We start from the raw sequence: 15,192 nt of genomic DNA, 5'->3' as shown, positions 1-15,192 counted from the left end.
AAATACAGAGGAAGAACACTTGTGTCCAGTGTGCTGAAAGCTATTAGATGTTTTATTGTTCTAACTGTGTGATATGTTCAGGAGATTGTCTCTGGTGTATCTGTGGATGATGTTCATCTTTGTTTGCACCTGCAGGTGAAGATGAGGTCCAAGAGCAGCGATGCGGAGGGGCCAGAGAACAGACCACTGAAGCCGCTCGCTAAAATCCACAGCACTGAGAAACAGAGAAGCAAACAAGAGCTGATGAAGAAGAAAAGCAAAGCTCGGGAGGAAAAAGAGAGCAGTGAGGAGAAGGCTGTTTCTGGGAGGAGAGCCAGACTGATGGACCTCTCCAAAGAAGATCTCATCCATCTGCTGGGAGTCATGGAGGGAGAAGTTCAGGTGAGGTTTCACTGCATGGTGACAAGAAAAATGGGATATAGGACTTTCTTTAAAACAGTTTTCTCTCGGAAATTGCTAGTAAATTTCTCAAATAATTACATAGAAATGGCAAGTAGCACATTGAATTAAACGTGACATTTTTTTGAAGTAGAAAGACTGAAATAGTATTTTCTTGTCAAACGTACTCCAATAATCTTTGAAAAGCATCACTGTCATTCAAAAAGGAGTTGAATAAGATGACAGAAGGATTATGATGCTTTATACACTTACGCTGATTCCATAATAATATATTATGATTTTACAATGTAAACGTTTTGAGTTGTATACTGTATTGAATTGAGTGTCATGGTTTTGTTAGGGCATTAGGATAAATACAATATGATCTGATTAGGTACTGGACATTTTGGCACTACCGTTCATAAGTTTGGGGTCATTTATATATTTTTTTATATACTTCCATTCAGCAGGGATGCATTAGATTGTTCAAACATGACTGGAATAATGTCACACACAAAAAAACTGTTAACACAAATATATGAAGCTGCACAACTGTTTTCAGCATTGATGATAATTGATGAAAATATCGATCAAATGTTTCTTGAGCAGCAAATCGGCATATTAGAATAATTTCTGAAGGATCATGTGACACTGAAGACTGAAGTTATATATATTCTATTTGAATATATAAAATAAGTTATTTTAAATTGTAATAATATTTCACAGTAATACTGTTTTTACTTGATTTTTGATCAAAATTGCAGACTTCAATTTTCCAAACCCGAACATTTGAACAGTAGTGTAGGTGATTTGGATTTTCTGTGCATACTGTACACAGTATACATATGATATAGTGAGAAAATTGTAAAAGAAGTATGATAGTGTGATGGTCTTTACATGCCAATGTCATATTGTTGTTAATGTTTAGGTTTTATGGAAGCATACAGCTCCCCCTGCTGGTGCTCAAGGAGGATGTATTGACACATGATACAAAACCTTGACAAATTCCTCTCAAATATTTTCATTTGTATCATTTTTTATTAAAACCAGTAAATTTTTTATCATGTTTTTAAAGAGATTGACAATTGATTCAGCAAACAACAAATGCTTAGGGAAGTTTGTAAAAAGTAGTTTATGTTTTTCGAAAGTTGTCAGTAAAACATTATTACTGATTGATTGACAAGATTGTTGGTGAATGTTTTACAAGAAAATATGGTTACACTTTACTTGAAGGGGTGTGCATAAGACTGACATGACACCTTCATAATCATGACACGACACATGTCATGAATATGAAGGGTTTTTATGCATGTTTATGACAACTGTCATTAAGTGTCATTCGCTCAGTTATGTAATTTTTAATGCAAAGATGACATTGTTTGAGATGTCTTTGTTATGGGCTATGGTTAGGGGTAAGGGTAGGGGTAGGGTTAGGTTAGGGTTAGGTCAAATAATGTCATATTTGCATTAAAAATGACATAACTGAGCGATTTACACTTAATGACAGTTGTCATAAACATGCATAAAACCTCCTTCATATTCATGACATGTGTCATATCATGATTATGAAGGTGTCATGTCAGTCTTATGCACACCCCTTCAAGTTATGTGTTACCGAAAATATTTATAATTTAGTTTAATTCAATGTGTTACAATGTTCTTTCCAATTGTTTGGTGTAGAAACTAGGGTTGCCAACTTCAGAAAGGAAAAATACGGGACAATCGCATAATATATATATATATATAGATTTAATATGGGCTGCTTTGGTGCTTGACTTTTCTGCTTTCGTGTTTTTCAAGAAACGGGACAAGGGACACAAAAATTAAGCCCAATATACGGGATGTCCCGGTTAATATGGGACGGTTGGCAACCTTAGTAGAAACTGGTGTCGAAAATTGTTTCTTGCAGTATCTATTCTTAAAACATAGGATACTATGGCATGGAAATACCATGGTATTTGAATATGATAAACACCATATGCTTTAGGCCCGTGAAGACATTATCCACATGCTGCAGTCTGGGAGAGCACGACCTGAAGTTCTGGAGGCTCATTACGGATCTGCGGTTCCAGTCAAACCTCTTCAAGCTCTGCAGAGAGACAGCCTGATGACCAGTGGAGACTTGATTCGAGACGACGTCTATGAGATCCCTATGATAGAGGTGAGGAACACTGCCTTAGTAATCTTTACATACTGTTGTGCCAGTGCAAGCAGTTAATGATGGCGATAATCATTCTGTCTCTAAAGCTGGACCGTTTGGAGGAGAAGCAGCGTGAGACGTACAGACGGATGTTAGAGCAGCTGCTCTTAGCTGAGAAATGCCACCGACGCACCGTCACCGACCTGGACAGTGAAAAGCGCAAACACGTCGACTTCATGAACAAAAGCGATGATTTCACCAACCTGCTGGAGCAGGAGAGAGAGAGGTGAGGAGATCCCACAGGAATAAATCTGACATTTCAGTTATGAGATCCCTATGATAGAGGTGAGGAACACTGCCTTAGTAATCTTTACATACTGTTGTGCCAGTGCAAGCAGTTAATGATGGCGATAATCATTCTGTCTCTAAAGCTGGACCGTTTGGAGGAGAAGCAGCGTGAGACGTACAGACGGATGTTAGAGCAGCTGCTCTTAGCTGAGAAATGCCACCGACGCACAGTCACCGACCTGGACAGTGAAAAGCGCAAACACGTCGACTTCATGAACAAAAGCGATGATTTCACCAACCTGCTGGAGCAGGAGAGAGAGAGGTGAGGAGATCCCACAGGAATAAATCTGACATCTGACACAACAGTGTGCATGGTTTTTAGACAAATGTGCTCATGAAGTGGAAAAAATGCAAGGATAATTTTCTAATGAAGTGTAATGAATTTAGTATCATTGAGATACTGTTGTAGTTTTTATTAGTATTTTGAGTTTTTAATTTTATTTGACATTTTTAGTAATTTAGTTTAGTTTTTTTTTTAAATGTTAAAAGTTTAAAAGTTTTATTTCATTTTTTTTAATGCATGAGAAAATAGAAATGTTATTCTATATCAGTTATTAGTTTATTTAAAGTAACAAGATCGCTATTTAGTTTTAATGAAATATAATAATCCTTCCCTGAAATGGTTAAATTACACCGTAACGAGATTTAAAAACTATAATTGAGATTTTCATTTTTAATTGTATAATGTTTTTTTAAACGAATTGACTCAACAAATCACTTAAGTTTTTAAAAGGTGATTTTCTACACTGTAAAAAATTCAGTTATTAGTTTATTTAAAGTAACAAGATCGCTATTTAGTTTTAATGAAATATAATAATCCTTCCCTGAAATGGTTAAATTACACCGTAACGAGATTAAAAACTATAATTGAGATTTTCATTTTTAAATGTATAATGTTTTTTTAAACGAATTGACTCAACAAATCACTTAAGTTTTTAAAAGGTGATTTTCTACACTGTAAAAAAAATTTTTTTTCAAAAGGTTGTAAATAAAACAACGTTTATTGCGGTGCATTTTACAAGAAAATACGATTTCATATTTTCTACTTCAAAATTTCGTTTAATTCTATGTGTCACTTGCAGTTGTGAAATTTACAAGCAATTTCTAAGTGAAAATTGGTGTAGAAAATTGGTTTTAGGCCAATTATTATTATTATTTTTTTAGTGTAGTATATGTTCACAGCTGTATGTGTAGCAAACACTTCTCACCGTTGCTTCATTTTCAAGTGACTACACTCACGTGGTGATCGTATTGGTGAACACAGGCTGTCCTAATAGCGGCGGATGGGGCGACAGCATCAGAGAGGCCTGTTGTTAGCGTGGCGTTCCTCTGAGAATGTGAAACAGGCACATTGAGGCCCTGTAGAGCTCCAGTCATTAGACCAGCATCATCTGAGCTATATATGGACATGAATAGACTCAAATGAACAACATGGAGAGCTCTGGGGATCATAGCTTTTCTGGAAGCTCAGCGTGCCGTTGTATTGAAGGGATCAGAATAACTGTTTTCTATTTGAATATATTTTAAAATAGTCAAAGCTGAATTTTCAGCATCATTACTCCAGTCTTCAGTGTCACATGATCCTTCAGAAATCATTCTAATATGCTGATTTGCTGCTCAAGAAACATTTCTGATTATTATCAATGTTAAAAACAGTTGTGCTGCTTCGCATATTTTAGAAATCTTAATTGAAATCTTTTGAAACATTATAATGTGATCAATTTAGATCAGTTTAATGGATCCTTGCTGAATAAAAGTATTTATTTAAAAAAATAAAAATCAACAGACCCCAAGCTTTTGAATGGTAGTGTATGTTTTTCTGATTTAATATTATGAAAACCTCTCATATGCTACTTTCAAATTATTTATTGAACAATATATTTATCTTTGGAAAATCAGGTGACTCATAACTGCAAAATCCAAACAATTCCTGACAGAGACAATGAGATCATTCATATTCTGATAAGACCCCTATAGTGGTCCACCACAGTCACGGCCCCCTGACTTCCCATTTACCACCCTCAACTTGACTTTTTAGCGCAAAACTTCTTAATAAAAAAGTTTTGAATTGAATTAACCTGAAATATACTCTTTTGTCTCCAAATGAAAATGTGTGATGGACTCTATGGCGCTCTACACATGCATTTTGAAAGACTGTAAATATAGTATAAATATATTGGTAACACTTTACAATAAGGTTCATTAGTTAACTACATTAGTTAACATGAACTAATAATGAACGGCACTTATACAGCATTTATTAATCTTTGTTAATGTTAATTTCAACATTTACTAATACATTATTAAAATCTTGTTAACATTAGTTAATGCACTGTGAACTAACATGAACATCTGTATTTTTATTAACTAACATTAGCGTAGATTAGTAAATACAGTAACAAATGTATTGCTCATGGTTAGTTCATGTTAGTTTATATATGAACTAATGTTTAACTAATGAACCTTATTGTAAAGTGTTCCCAATATATTGTATATTTTAATTTTTCTTGTACTGCACTTTTAAAATGGAGCTCATTTGTGTGATGCACTGTCATGACAAATCTATAAAAACACTATGTGTAGTTTGTTGCAGTGGCACCGTTCAGTCGCACTCCTTCCTTCCACTTATCATGCTCATCTCCAGCCTGTGTGTGTTTGCACATTCCTCCATAATTCTCTCATTTCAGAGATTCATAGCAGGTGAGGTCACGCCAGCGCCGCGCCACCTGGGACCGAACGCGGGGCGATGGCGGGGAATCCCGCCAGGAATATAAAACTGCTGTGTGTTGAGCTTCTAGAAGCATCCGCAATGCCGTTCCTCCTCAAATTACCCCTCTCTCTTTCACATGACATTTACACTTGCTGTTTTTCCTCTCGAAGTCCCACATTCAAGAAAGACTGTAATCTGATAAGGACAACTAGTTTTGTTCTTTGATTGACATATAGGTCAGTGAAAGACAGATACTAATGATTTTACCATCAAGTGTGTTGTGTTTCATGAAGTCAACATGGTACCAAAAATACATATACAGTACATATTCCTTTATTGTAAATAGAATGAACCTTTTTGGAACCTGTGATATTTTATTATTCGATGAATAAAAAGTTAGAAAGAACTGCATTTATTCAAAATATCATTTTTTTTCTCTCAATATAAGTCTTTATATTATCACTTTTTACCAATGTAACACATCCCTGATGAATAAAAGTATTAGTTTCTTTCAAAAAAAGAAAGAAAGAAAAAACAATGCGCTGAGCCCAAACCTTTGAACGGTACACTCTAAAAAATGCTGGGTTGTTTCAACCCAACTTTGGGTCAAATATGGACTAACCCAACCGTTGGGTTAAATTTTTACATTAACATTTTAACCCAACAGTTGGGTTAGTCCATATTTGACCCAAAGTTGGGTTGAAACAACCCAGCATTTTTTAGAGTGTAATGTATATTGTTTAAAAAAATGTCTGTTTTGAATAAATGCTATTCTTTTTAACTTTCTACTCATCAAAGAATCCTGAAACAAAGTATCACAGGTTCCAAAAAATATTAAGCATTTCTAACATTGATAATAAATCAGCATATTAGAATAATTGAAGACTGGAGTAATGATGCTGAAAATTTAGCTTTGAATCACAAAAATCTATTATATTTTAAAGTATATTAAAATAGAAAACCCTTATTTTAAATTGCAATAATATTTCACAATATTACTGTTTTTTCTGTGTTTTTGATCAAATAAATGCAGCCTTGATGAGCATAAGAGACTTCTTTCAAAAACATTATGATATATATTATGATTGTTGCTAGGTGGTTGCTAAGGTGTTTTAAAAAGTTGGGATCCAATTTACACATTTAGGGGATTTTTCTCACCCGTTTTATCATCCTCCAGGAAAAGTTCATGTCTGATTGCTCGAAGCAATAGCACATCATTTGTGTCTGGAGTTGCACATCAAAGTTTCGTTCTCACTGTAGGTATGTTAGCAACCATCACCAATTAAAACTACATCTGGAAGTTTCATGTGCTCTTGATATTCAGGCTGTAATTTAAATCGCAAGCACATTTATACTAGACACCAAAAGGTGATGTCATTCTATCACCATTCGCATGATTTATGATTTATAAGTCTCTCGCTGCACATGTCACAGTGGATCTGATGATTTCAGTAGATTTTCACAGCTGTTGTCTTAAACCTTTGCCAGTATGAGCAAGTTATGGGCAATAATGAAATTATTATTATTTGCTGAGTAATAACATTTTCATTTTCCCTTTTTATTTATTCATTTATTTACTGTCTCAGATTTGCATTCTTGTTGCATTTCGGAGTGGCAGGGCTTCATCTGACCCAAAAGTGCGACATTGTTCTCTTAGAAAACAAAACTTTTCCCTTGCATTGTTGTCTGCTCCCATGGGAACTTGGTTGCATGTGAGAAAGAAAGTAGGGGGTCATTTGATAGTTTATATGAGATGGAAAGGGAACCCTTGAAATGATACAGAGGGTTTAGTGCATTGACCACGGCTTTAATTGACTGCTTCCTAAAACAATATCCTAACTTCAGTCTCGGGGAAGAGAATAAGAGAGGAAAGCTGAGAAAAGAGTGCATGAAAAGCTCTCTGATGGCTCCGCCTCCTTTGCCCAAACAAGGGCAGAACAGCTCTATGTTAGAGGGATGATATCACCAGCAAGTGGGACAATGCCGTTTCACACAACATTCACCTTTCACTGCGCTCATGACATGGTTGGAATGTAATGGCTAATGCAGGGAAACGTTCAGTGATGCTTTGAGCAGAGTAACTGAAAAACATGTCAGGCATGGACCTACCTGGACTCCTTCCCAGCTAGATGGTGAGTTTGAAAAGAGTTTGAAATGAATGCAAATAGGCTGACAGTATTCATTCATGGATCTCTTTGAATATATTATAGTGTCTAACTGCTGTTAAAGCGCATGGTGAGGAAATTATATCATTGAATAATGAAGGAAATATGCTGCAAACTCAGTGTCTGGCACTTATTTCGCAAAGGACATGGTCCTTTCAACAGAGAGACTCCCGCAGAGCTAGATCAGTGTAAACATTCACCAGCATCATAGACTTTTCTTCAAGTGCCCTTGTTGGCACAGATTCCTCTGTTGTGACGTGCTTGTAGACATTTTGCCAGGTGGGAACTTATTACTGTTGACGTGCCAAGCTGCCCGTGAGCTGTTTCGATTCTGTGATCATGCAAGCATAAAATGTTCAGTAACTACTGTCAGAGAAAATCACTAAAGCATTCAGACACTGTTCCTTTTCTCATAACGGTCATGCTTGCTTCTGTTCTCTTACGTCATAATTGTACACCTTTTTTTGCTAAGTTTTTCATTCACTTTCAAGAAGGCAATATGATGAGTGTGTATTTATGTGTGTGTGTATATATATATATATATATACACATTTATATATATATACACACACACACACACACACACACACACACTCACACATACACACACCCACATAATAAAATACCCCATGGTTGACTCTCTCTTTCCTCTCTCTTTGTTGTTTCATATTAACTTTAATGAAAGGGACTGTACAATTTGACCTTTATTTTGAATATGAGTCAATCCATTTGAATCTCTTTCTCTTTGATTTCACCAGACTCAAGAGACTGTTGGAGCAAGAGAAGGCATACCAGGCTCGCAAGGACAAGGATCACAGCAAACATCTTGAGAAAGTTCGGGAGGAGCTGGTTAAGTTGAAATCATTTGCCCTGATGCTGGTGGATGAAAGGCAGCTTCACATTGAACAGATTGACCAGGAAAGACAGAAGATCCAGGATCTCAGCAAGAAGCTACATGAAAGAGAGCAGCAGTTGGAGCTCATCAACAGCAAAGCTAAAGAAGACAGTCAGAGGATCCAAAGGCTGGAGCTCGACCTAGAACATAAGACCTCCAAATCTTCACAGGAACATGAGGAGATGACCGCCAAGCTGGCCAAGCAGGAGTCTGAAAGTCGACAGCTGCGGCTGAAGCTGGCCAGCATTTCACGCAGGATTGAGGAGCTGGAGGAGGCCAATCGTATGCTGCAGAAGTCTGAGGAGGACCTTCAGGACCTGCGGGACAAAATAAGCAGAGGGGAGTGCGGGAACTCAAGCCTCATGGCCGAGCTGGAGAACCTTCGGAAGAGAGTTCTGGAAATGGAGGGCAAGGATGAGGAGATCACGAAAACAGAAGCGCAGTGCAAGGAGCTAAAGAGGAGGCTCCAAGATGAGGAGAATCACAGCCGTGAGCTGAAACTAGAGGTTGAAAAACTGCAAAAGAGGATGGTGGACCTGGAGAAACTGGAGGGAGCTTTCAATGGGAGCAAATCCGAATGTGCCCAGCTTCACAACAACCTGGAGAAAGAAAGAACCTTGACAAAGAGCTTGGCGTGTGAGCTGGAAACAGTTAAAAACCATATCAAAGAACTTGAGTGCTCAGAGTCGAGGCTGGAAAAGGCTGAGATGGGTTTAAAGGACGACTTGACCAAACTAAAGTCATTCACGGTGATCCTAATGGATGAGAGGAAGAACATGGCAGAACGAATCAAACAGGAAGAGCAGAAAAGTGAGGAGATGAACAAACTGTTTAAAGCTGAGCAATGCAAAGTCATGGAGGTCACAGAAAAGCTGATTGAGGAAAGTAAGAAGCTTCTTAAGCTGAAGTCCGAAATGGAGATGAAAGTGTCCACTCTTACCAAGGAAAAAGATGACCTGAAATCTAAACTTGCAAGTGAAGAAGAGAAACGAAAGGATCTCAGTATAAAGTTATATCAGATGCAAACTAAAATGGATAAGCAAGAGGAAGCTGAGTGGGAATCTTCAAGAAACAGAGATAATGTAGACAAAGTTGGGTATCCCGATGAGGACAACAAGGTTAAAGAGCTCACAATGGAGATTGAGAGACTCAGGAACCGACTTAAACAGCTTGAGGTTGTGGAGGGCGATTTGTTGAAGACAGAGGACGAGTACGACATGCTTGAGAAGAAGTTCAGAACCGAGCAAGACAAAGCCAACGCTCTTTCCCAGCTCCTGGAGGAAATGAAGACGCAGATCACCAAGAACAAGGCCATAGAAAAAGGAGAGTTGGTAAGCCAAGAAGCTGAGTTGAGACTACGCTGCAAGATGGAGGAGGCCAAAACGAGAGATCTTCAGGCCGATGTCCAAGCTCTAAAGGAGAAGATTCATGAGCTCATGAACAAGGAGGATCAACTATCTCAGCTTCAGGTAGACTACACGGTTCTCCAGCAGCGGTTCATTGAAGAAGAGGATAAAAAGAAAAACATGAGTCAAGAAGTTCTCAAACTAACCAAAGAGTTAGAAGCTACAAAGCGTTACAGCCGTGCCCTTAGACCCAGCATGAACGGAAGGAGGATTGTGGACGTTCCTCTCGCTTCCATTGCAGTACAGACCGACGCAGACATGAACGAACACATCGAAGACGAGACTCCAGCTGTGTTCATCCAGAAGTCTGTTCTAGAGGAAAATCACCTCATGAGTAATCTGAGGCAGAGAGGTCTCAAGAAACCGACCGTGTTGGACCGTTACCCGCCGGCGGCTGCAGAGTTGGGGACGAGGAAGTCTTGGAACCCTTGGATGAAGAAGAAAGAAGCGGTTACTATCACTCAGGGAGTTCCATCAACCCAGGAGGTCAATGGAATAACATCACGGACATCACCAGAACTAACCATGTCTCAGAAACCCGGTCAGCCCCTTCATATTAAGGTGACTCCAGACCATCAGAGCAGCACTGCCACGTTGGAGATCACCAGTCCACGTGCTGAGGACTTCTTCTCCAGTACCACCATCATCCCAACTCTTGGGCTCCAGAAACCCCGCATAACAATCGTTCCTACTTCTATGCTGCCAAAGTCCAAAACCAATGAAGGGGCAGCTGAACGGATAAAGTCTCCAGTCACTATAACGGCCATCTCCAGAGCTAAATCTCCAGAGAAGGGTAAAGGCTTCTACTCGGAGCATCCTGCTTCTCCTCTGTCCATCATAACTGTTAGCGCAATTCCAGTCTCCCAGACATCCATCTCCCCAGAACCGCATGAGATGACCATGGGCAGGGCCGTGTTCAAGTTGACCCCTGAAAAGCAGACGGTTCCGACGCCCATCCGGAAATACAACTCCAATATTATAACCACAGAGGACAACAAGATCCACATCCACCTGGGGTCACCAGGGTTCAAGAAACCTCAGGATGACAGAAGTGGCTCAGTTACGGTTTGGCCTAATGGTATAAGTTCAGACTGCAGAGAGATGCCAACGGGGACAGTTCTGCGCTCTCCCAGACAGACGTCAGCTAACGTTGGGAACATGATCCAAGGCAAGATGACCAGCAGCATCACAATAACCCCCATCACCTCGGCCCCATCCAGGTCTACTCAATCTGTGGTGAGTACCAGATTCATTGCGTTGTCCCTCTGTTTGGATTTTAGAAGATGCGGGACGTTGTGATAGAAAAGTGAGTGTGCATATATGCCATCAAATGACAATAGTCATTTAACAATTAATACTTTGTGATTTTATCCCTAAAACAAAATGATCATATTCAATCTTTTATATTTCAGTTGCTTCTGAAATGTTTCAAAATGATATCAGGGGGTGTCTGCTCCCTAGATAGCTCTCTTTCAAGGTATCGATCAAATCAAATTCGATCTCCCTATCCATTATTGCTAACTAACACTGGAATGTACTGACGTGCTTGTCACCCAAGAAAGCTTGTCAAGCAAATCCTTTAAACAGTGGCACAAACTGACCAGTCCCCTCACGTTTAACCTGTTATAAAATCGAATAATGTGTGACCAGACCATGGCTATAACCTTCCTATACTTGCCTATATACCAAAACCTACTAAATCAAGCACCAACTGTAAGGAATAGTTGTCAGCATAATAAAATATTACATTTTACATTTGCAAATATTAAACAGTTTTTAATATTAGGGGAAAAAATGAATGCGTTAAAAAAGAATATAAATTAAAGACTATTATATATATATATATATATATATACTGTATATATATATATATATATATATATATTGTTTTATTTATTAGTATAAAAAATAAAAATGAATAATTGAAAAAAATAATACTTTGTAAAAACTTAATAACATTTCAGGATAAAATATTTACTTTTGTGAATGGCCACCTTATTTATTTAATTTTATATTAATTTATATATTTATTTTAATTTTATTTTATTTCATATTGCTTTTAGATTTTTTTGCATAAATAAATGACAATATAACCCCTTTATGAACAGGTTAAAAACTTTCCTTTTCAGAAACAGAGAGTTAGTCTGCATAAATGCAAACACAAAATGCACTTACTATGGCAAACACATGGTTAATAAAAAATGAAACACTCTCTAAATGTGATCTCATATTTCCCTTTGCCTTTTTTTCAGCACGGAACGGATGTGCAGTCATCTCGCTCCACGGCAACACGAATCCCCATGTCAAAAGGTATGAAAACAGGGAAAGCGGTCTTGTCCACGACGTCACGCTCTGAGAGCCAGTCTATGAAAATTGAACTGAGGAAATCTGCAGTTTGCAGCTCTGAAGCCGGAGCCGGAGGAAAGAGCTAAGATTGCCTCATGATAATGTGGCACTGGAATTTAATCTAAGCACTACAGAACTGAATGAAATCTGAACAAAAGTGTTGCAATGTTAAACAGAGCAATCATTGGCACTGGGGCCTCCATTTCTAGATTGAGAAACATTATTGTAATATTGTAAATACTGTATGTCAAATCAGCCTTTATGAATTGTACAGACATTTATAATTGGATCTCAGACAGTTGGAATGTGTGCATTTGTGTTTTGTGCTAAAACATTTGAACTAACCCTTCACCATTTCTTTTAGTATTTATTTTCCATTACCATTTCACTAAGGTTTCATTCTGTAAAACTGCTTGTGGAGGTTTCCAGGGGGGTGGAAGTGTATTGTATTAAATGTCACTGAATGAATTTTCTAATTCCACTTAATAAATATTTTTCTGTCTTCAGAATACATAGAAACATATTTTTTTTATTTTGGGTTTATTGATTATTTATATATTGATATTTGATAGGGAATGCTAGGAAGAAAATGGGGGAAGAAATATTATTTATTATTATGTATTATTATGTTCTGTGTAGAGTAGAGGTCAGGAAACCTCCATAAATTGTGAATAACATTTTAAACCATATTGACATTAGTTTAAGCATGTTCAGTGGATAAACTGATATTCATGATTCACCCATTTTGGAGACTAAATATTCTGACAGTGAAGGAATTTGATATTATTCCTAAAATTATTCCAATGCCTTTTGTTTCCTTGCAATTCAGTAACACATTCTGAATCAATTTTGTTCAATGACACTTTTGTTTTGTACGGAACAGTTGATATAAATATTTATAAATACAAGCATCACATTTCTGCTTCTAAACTTTACCAAATGTCTCGCCCCATAGAAGTCCATTACTGTAAACATGTTTTTTACTTCTTTGGTTTTAACTGAGGGGAAGGGTCTAAATTATTGGTAAACAACATTATTTTACAGATTTAGCCTGCATTGAACCCAGAATATTTCTACAATGAAGGTTTTGACACATTTGTGACTTGTATTGTAAAGGAAAAAAGCTACTAAGCAAGTTTAATGCCCTTCACTTTACTTAGAAATGGTCAGTTCATTTTTTAGCATCTTAAAGGAATTGTTCACCCAAAAATGAAAGCTTGCTGAAAATCTACTCACCCTCAGACCATCCAAGATGAAGAGGAGTTTGTTTCTTCATCAGAACAGATTTGGAGAAATGTAGCATTACTGTACATCACTTGCTCAGCAATGGATGCTCTGCAGTGAATGGGTGCCGTCAGAATGAGAGTCCAAACAGCTGATAAAAACATCACAATAATCCACACCACTCCAGTCCATCAATTAATGTCTTGTGAAGCCAAAAGCTGTGCATTTGTAGGAAAAAAATCCATCATTTAGGCATTTTAACTTAAAACCGTTGCTTTATAATCCATATTGCTTCCTTCAGTGAAAAGCCCTGCATCCTCTGTTGTCTTTCACATCAAAATCTATACCCACAAATTTGTTTTGGTTTTTGCTCGCTGATTCAGCGGACTTTGCTGGAGAAACAATATTATGGATAGAGAAACAAATCCATTAAGACGGTCTTAATGGATTTGTTTCTTTTAAACATGCAGCTTTTCACTTCACAATATGTTAATTGATGGACTTGAGTGGTGTGGATTACTTGTGGATGTTTTTATCAGCTGTTTGGACTCTCATTCTGACGGCACCCATTCACTGCAGAGCATCCATTGGCGAGCAAGTGATGCAATGCTACATTTCTCCAAATCTGATGAAGAAACAAACTCATCCTAATCTTGGATGGCCTGCAGGGTGAGTAGATTTTCAACAAATGTTCATTTTTAGGTAAACTACTGCTTTAAGAAATCTCTATGTAGTGTTCTTCTGGTGATGTTACTTTGCGATCAGAGTTTAGTGCTCTATCCAGGCCATCTGGGAGCCAGAGAACGCTGTTATGAGAAATAAGAAACAACAGCTGGAGATCTGGAGTCCCGTTTAACATCCTGATTGTGTCCTTCTGCCTGATACAAACTCAGCAATTACACAAATAAAGACAGGGCTTTTAATTGATCTGTTTAGCATTAAAGGAACGCTTTGCCCAAAAACGAAAATTATGTCATTATTTACTCACCCTCATGCCTTGTGACCTTCTTTCCTCCGTGATGTTTTGCAGAAGGTCCAGAATGATCTTTTTCATCTGAGGCCTGGTGCTGTCGAGCTCCAAAAAGCTCTCAAATCACGTTCAAATGTGCTTTCAATTCATTTAAACGGCATTACCAACAGAAGAATAAAAAGTCAAATGGGTTTGGAGCGACATGAGGGTGAGTAAACAAAGACAACGTTTTAATTTTTTAGGTGAACTTTAAAGCTTTTGTCTTTCTCATGAGTTCTGTGTGTCACTGTGAAGGGCTTTTAAAATCAATTCATTCCTTTTTCACCGCAGCTGACAAACTGACAGTGTTCATTTTCTAATCCATCCATGCGCAATAACAGGCTTTGGCAGCTCGCTGATGACCTCACTCGTGAGATAAAACTCGCTGGATTCAACGGCGCTTTGTGATTCCCAGAAAACGATCGTAAAATTGCTCTGATATTTTCACCATCCATGAACTTGGCTGCTCAAAAGCGCTTAACATGAATGTGAAACTGATTCTTTCCATGCAGTAAGCCGTGGGTTTCGGATGATTGCTGTGTTTCCTCAGTAAGCTCACTTTCCCTGTTTT

The 15,192-nt window shown here is 37.7% G+C and overlaps 1 protein-coding gene across 2 annotated transcripts; it reads left to right on the top strand.

The window, feature by feature from the left end:
• LOC107548431 (filamin-A-interacting protein 1-like) lies at positions 1 to 12,897 on the top strand. 2 transcript variants are annotated; one of them, XM_016229098.1, is made up of 5 exons: positions 1 to 381; positions 2,366 to 2,539; positions 2,626 to 2,804; positions 8,500 to 11,278; positions 12,295 to 12,897. In XM_016229098.1, exons 1-5 carry the CDS (start codon positions 142 to 144, stop codon positions 12,472 to 12,474), a joined length of 3,552 nt encoding a protein of 1,183 aa, XP_016084584.1. In that variant the 5' UTR covers positions 1 to 141; the 3' UTR covers positions 12,475 to 12,897. The 2 variants fall into 2 exon arrangements, with proteins under 2 accessions (XP_016084584.1, XP_016084585.1); XM_016229099.1 differs by lacking the exons at positions 1 to 381; positions 2,366 to 2,539; positions 2,626 to 2,804 and adding exons at positions 2,850 to 2,863; positions 2,950 to 3,128.
• Positions 12,898 to 15,192: the final 2,295 nt, after the last annotated feature.

Source organism: Sinocyclocheilus grahami, unplaced genomic scaffold (genome assembly GCF_001515645.1).
Source record: "Sinocyclocheilus grahami isolate Dianchi unplaced genomic scaffold, SAMN03320097.WGS_v1.1 scaffold347.1, whole genome shotgun sequence".
NCBI lineage: Eukaryota > Metazoa > Chordata > Actinopteri > Cypriniformes > Cyprinidae > Sinocyclocheilus > Sinocyclocheilus grahami.
This window is presented reverse-complemented; position numbering and strand designations above follow the sequence as displayed.

Excerpts from the sequence above, each read along its gene's own strand:
- LOC107548431 (XM_016229098.1), top strand. The coding sequence starts at position 142 with ATGAGGTCCAAGAGCAGCGATGCGGAGGGGCCAGAGAACAGACCACTG. Across the intron at positions 2,540-2,625 it reads ATGAGATCCCTATGATAGAG|CTGGACCGTTTGGAGGAGAA; the intron begins GTGAGGAACACT and ends CTGTCTCTAAAG. Across the intron at positions 11,279-12,294 it reads CCAGGTCTACTCAATCTGTG|CACGGAACGGATGTGCAGTC; the intron begins GTGAGTACCAGA and ends CCTTTTTTTCAG.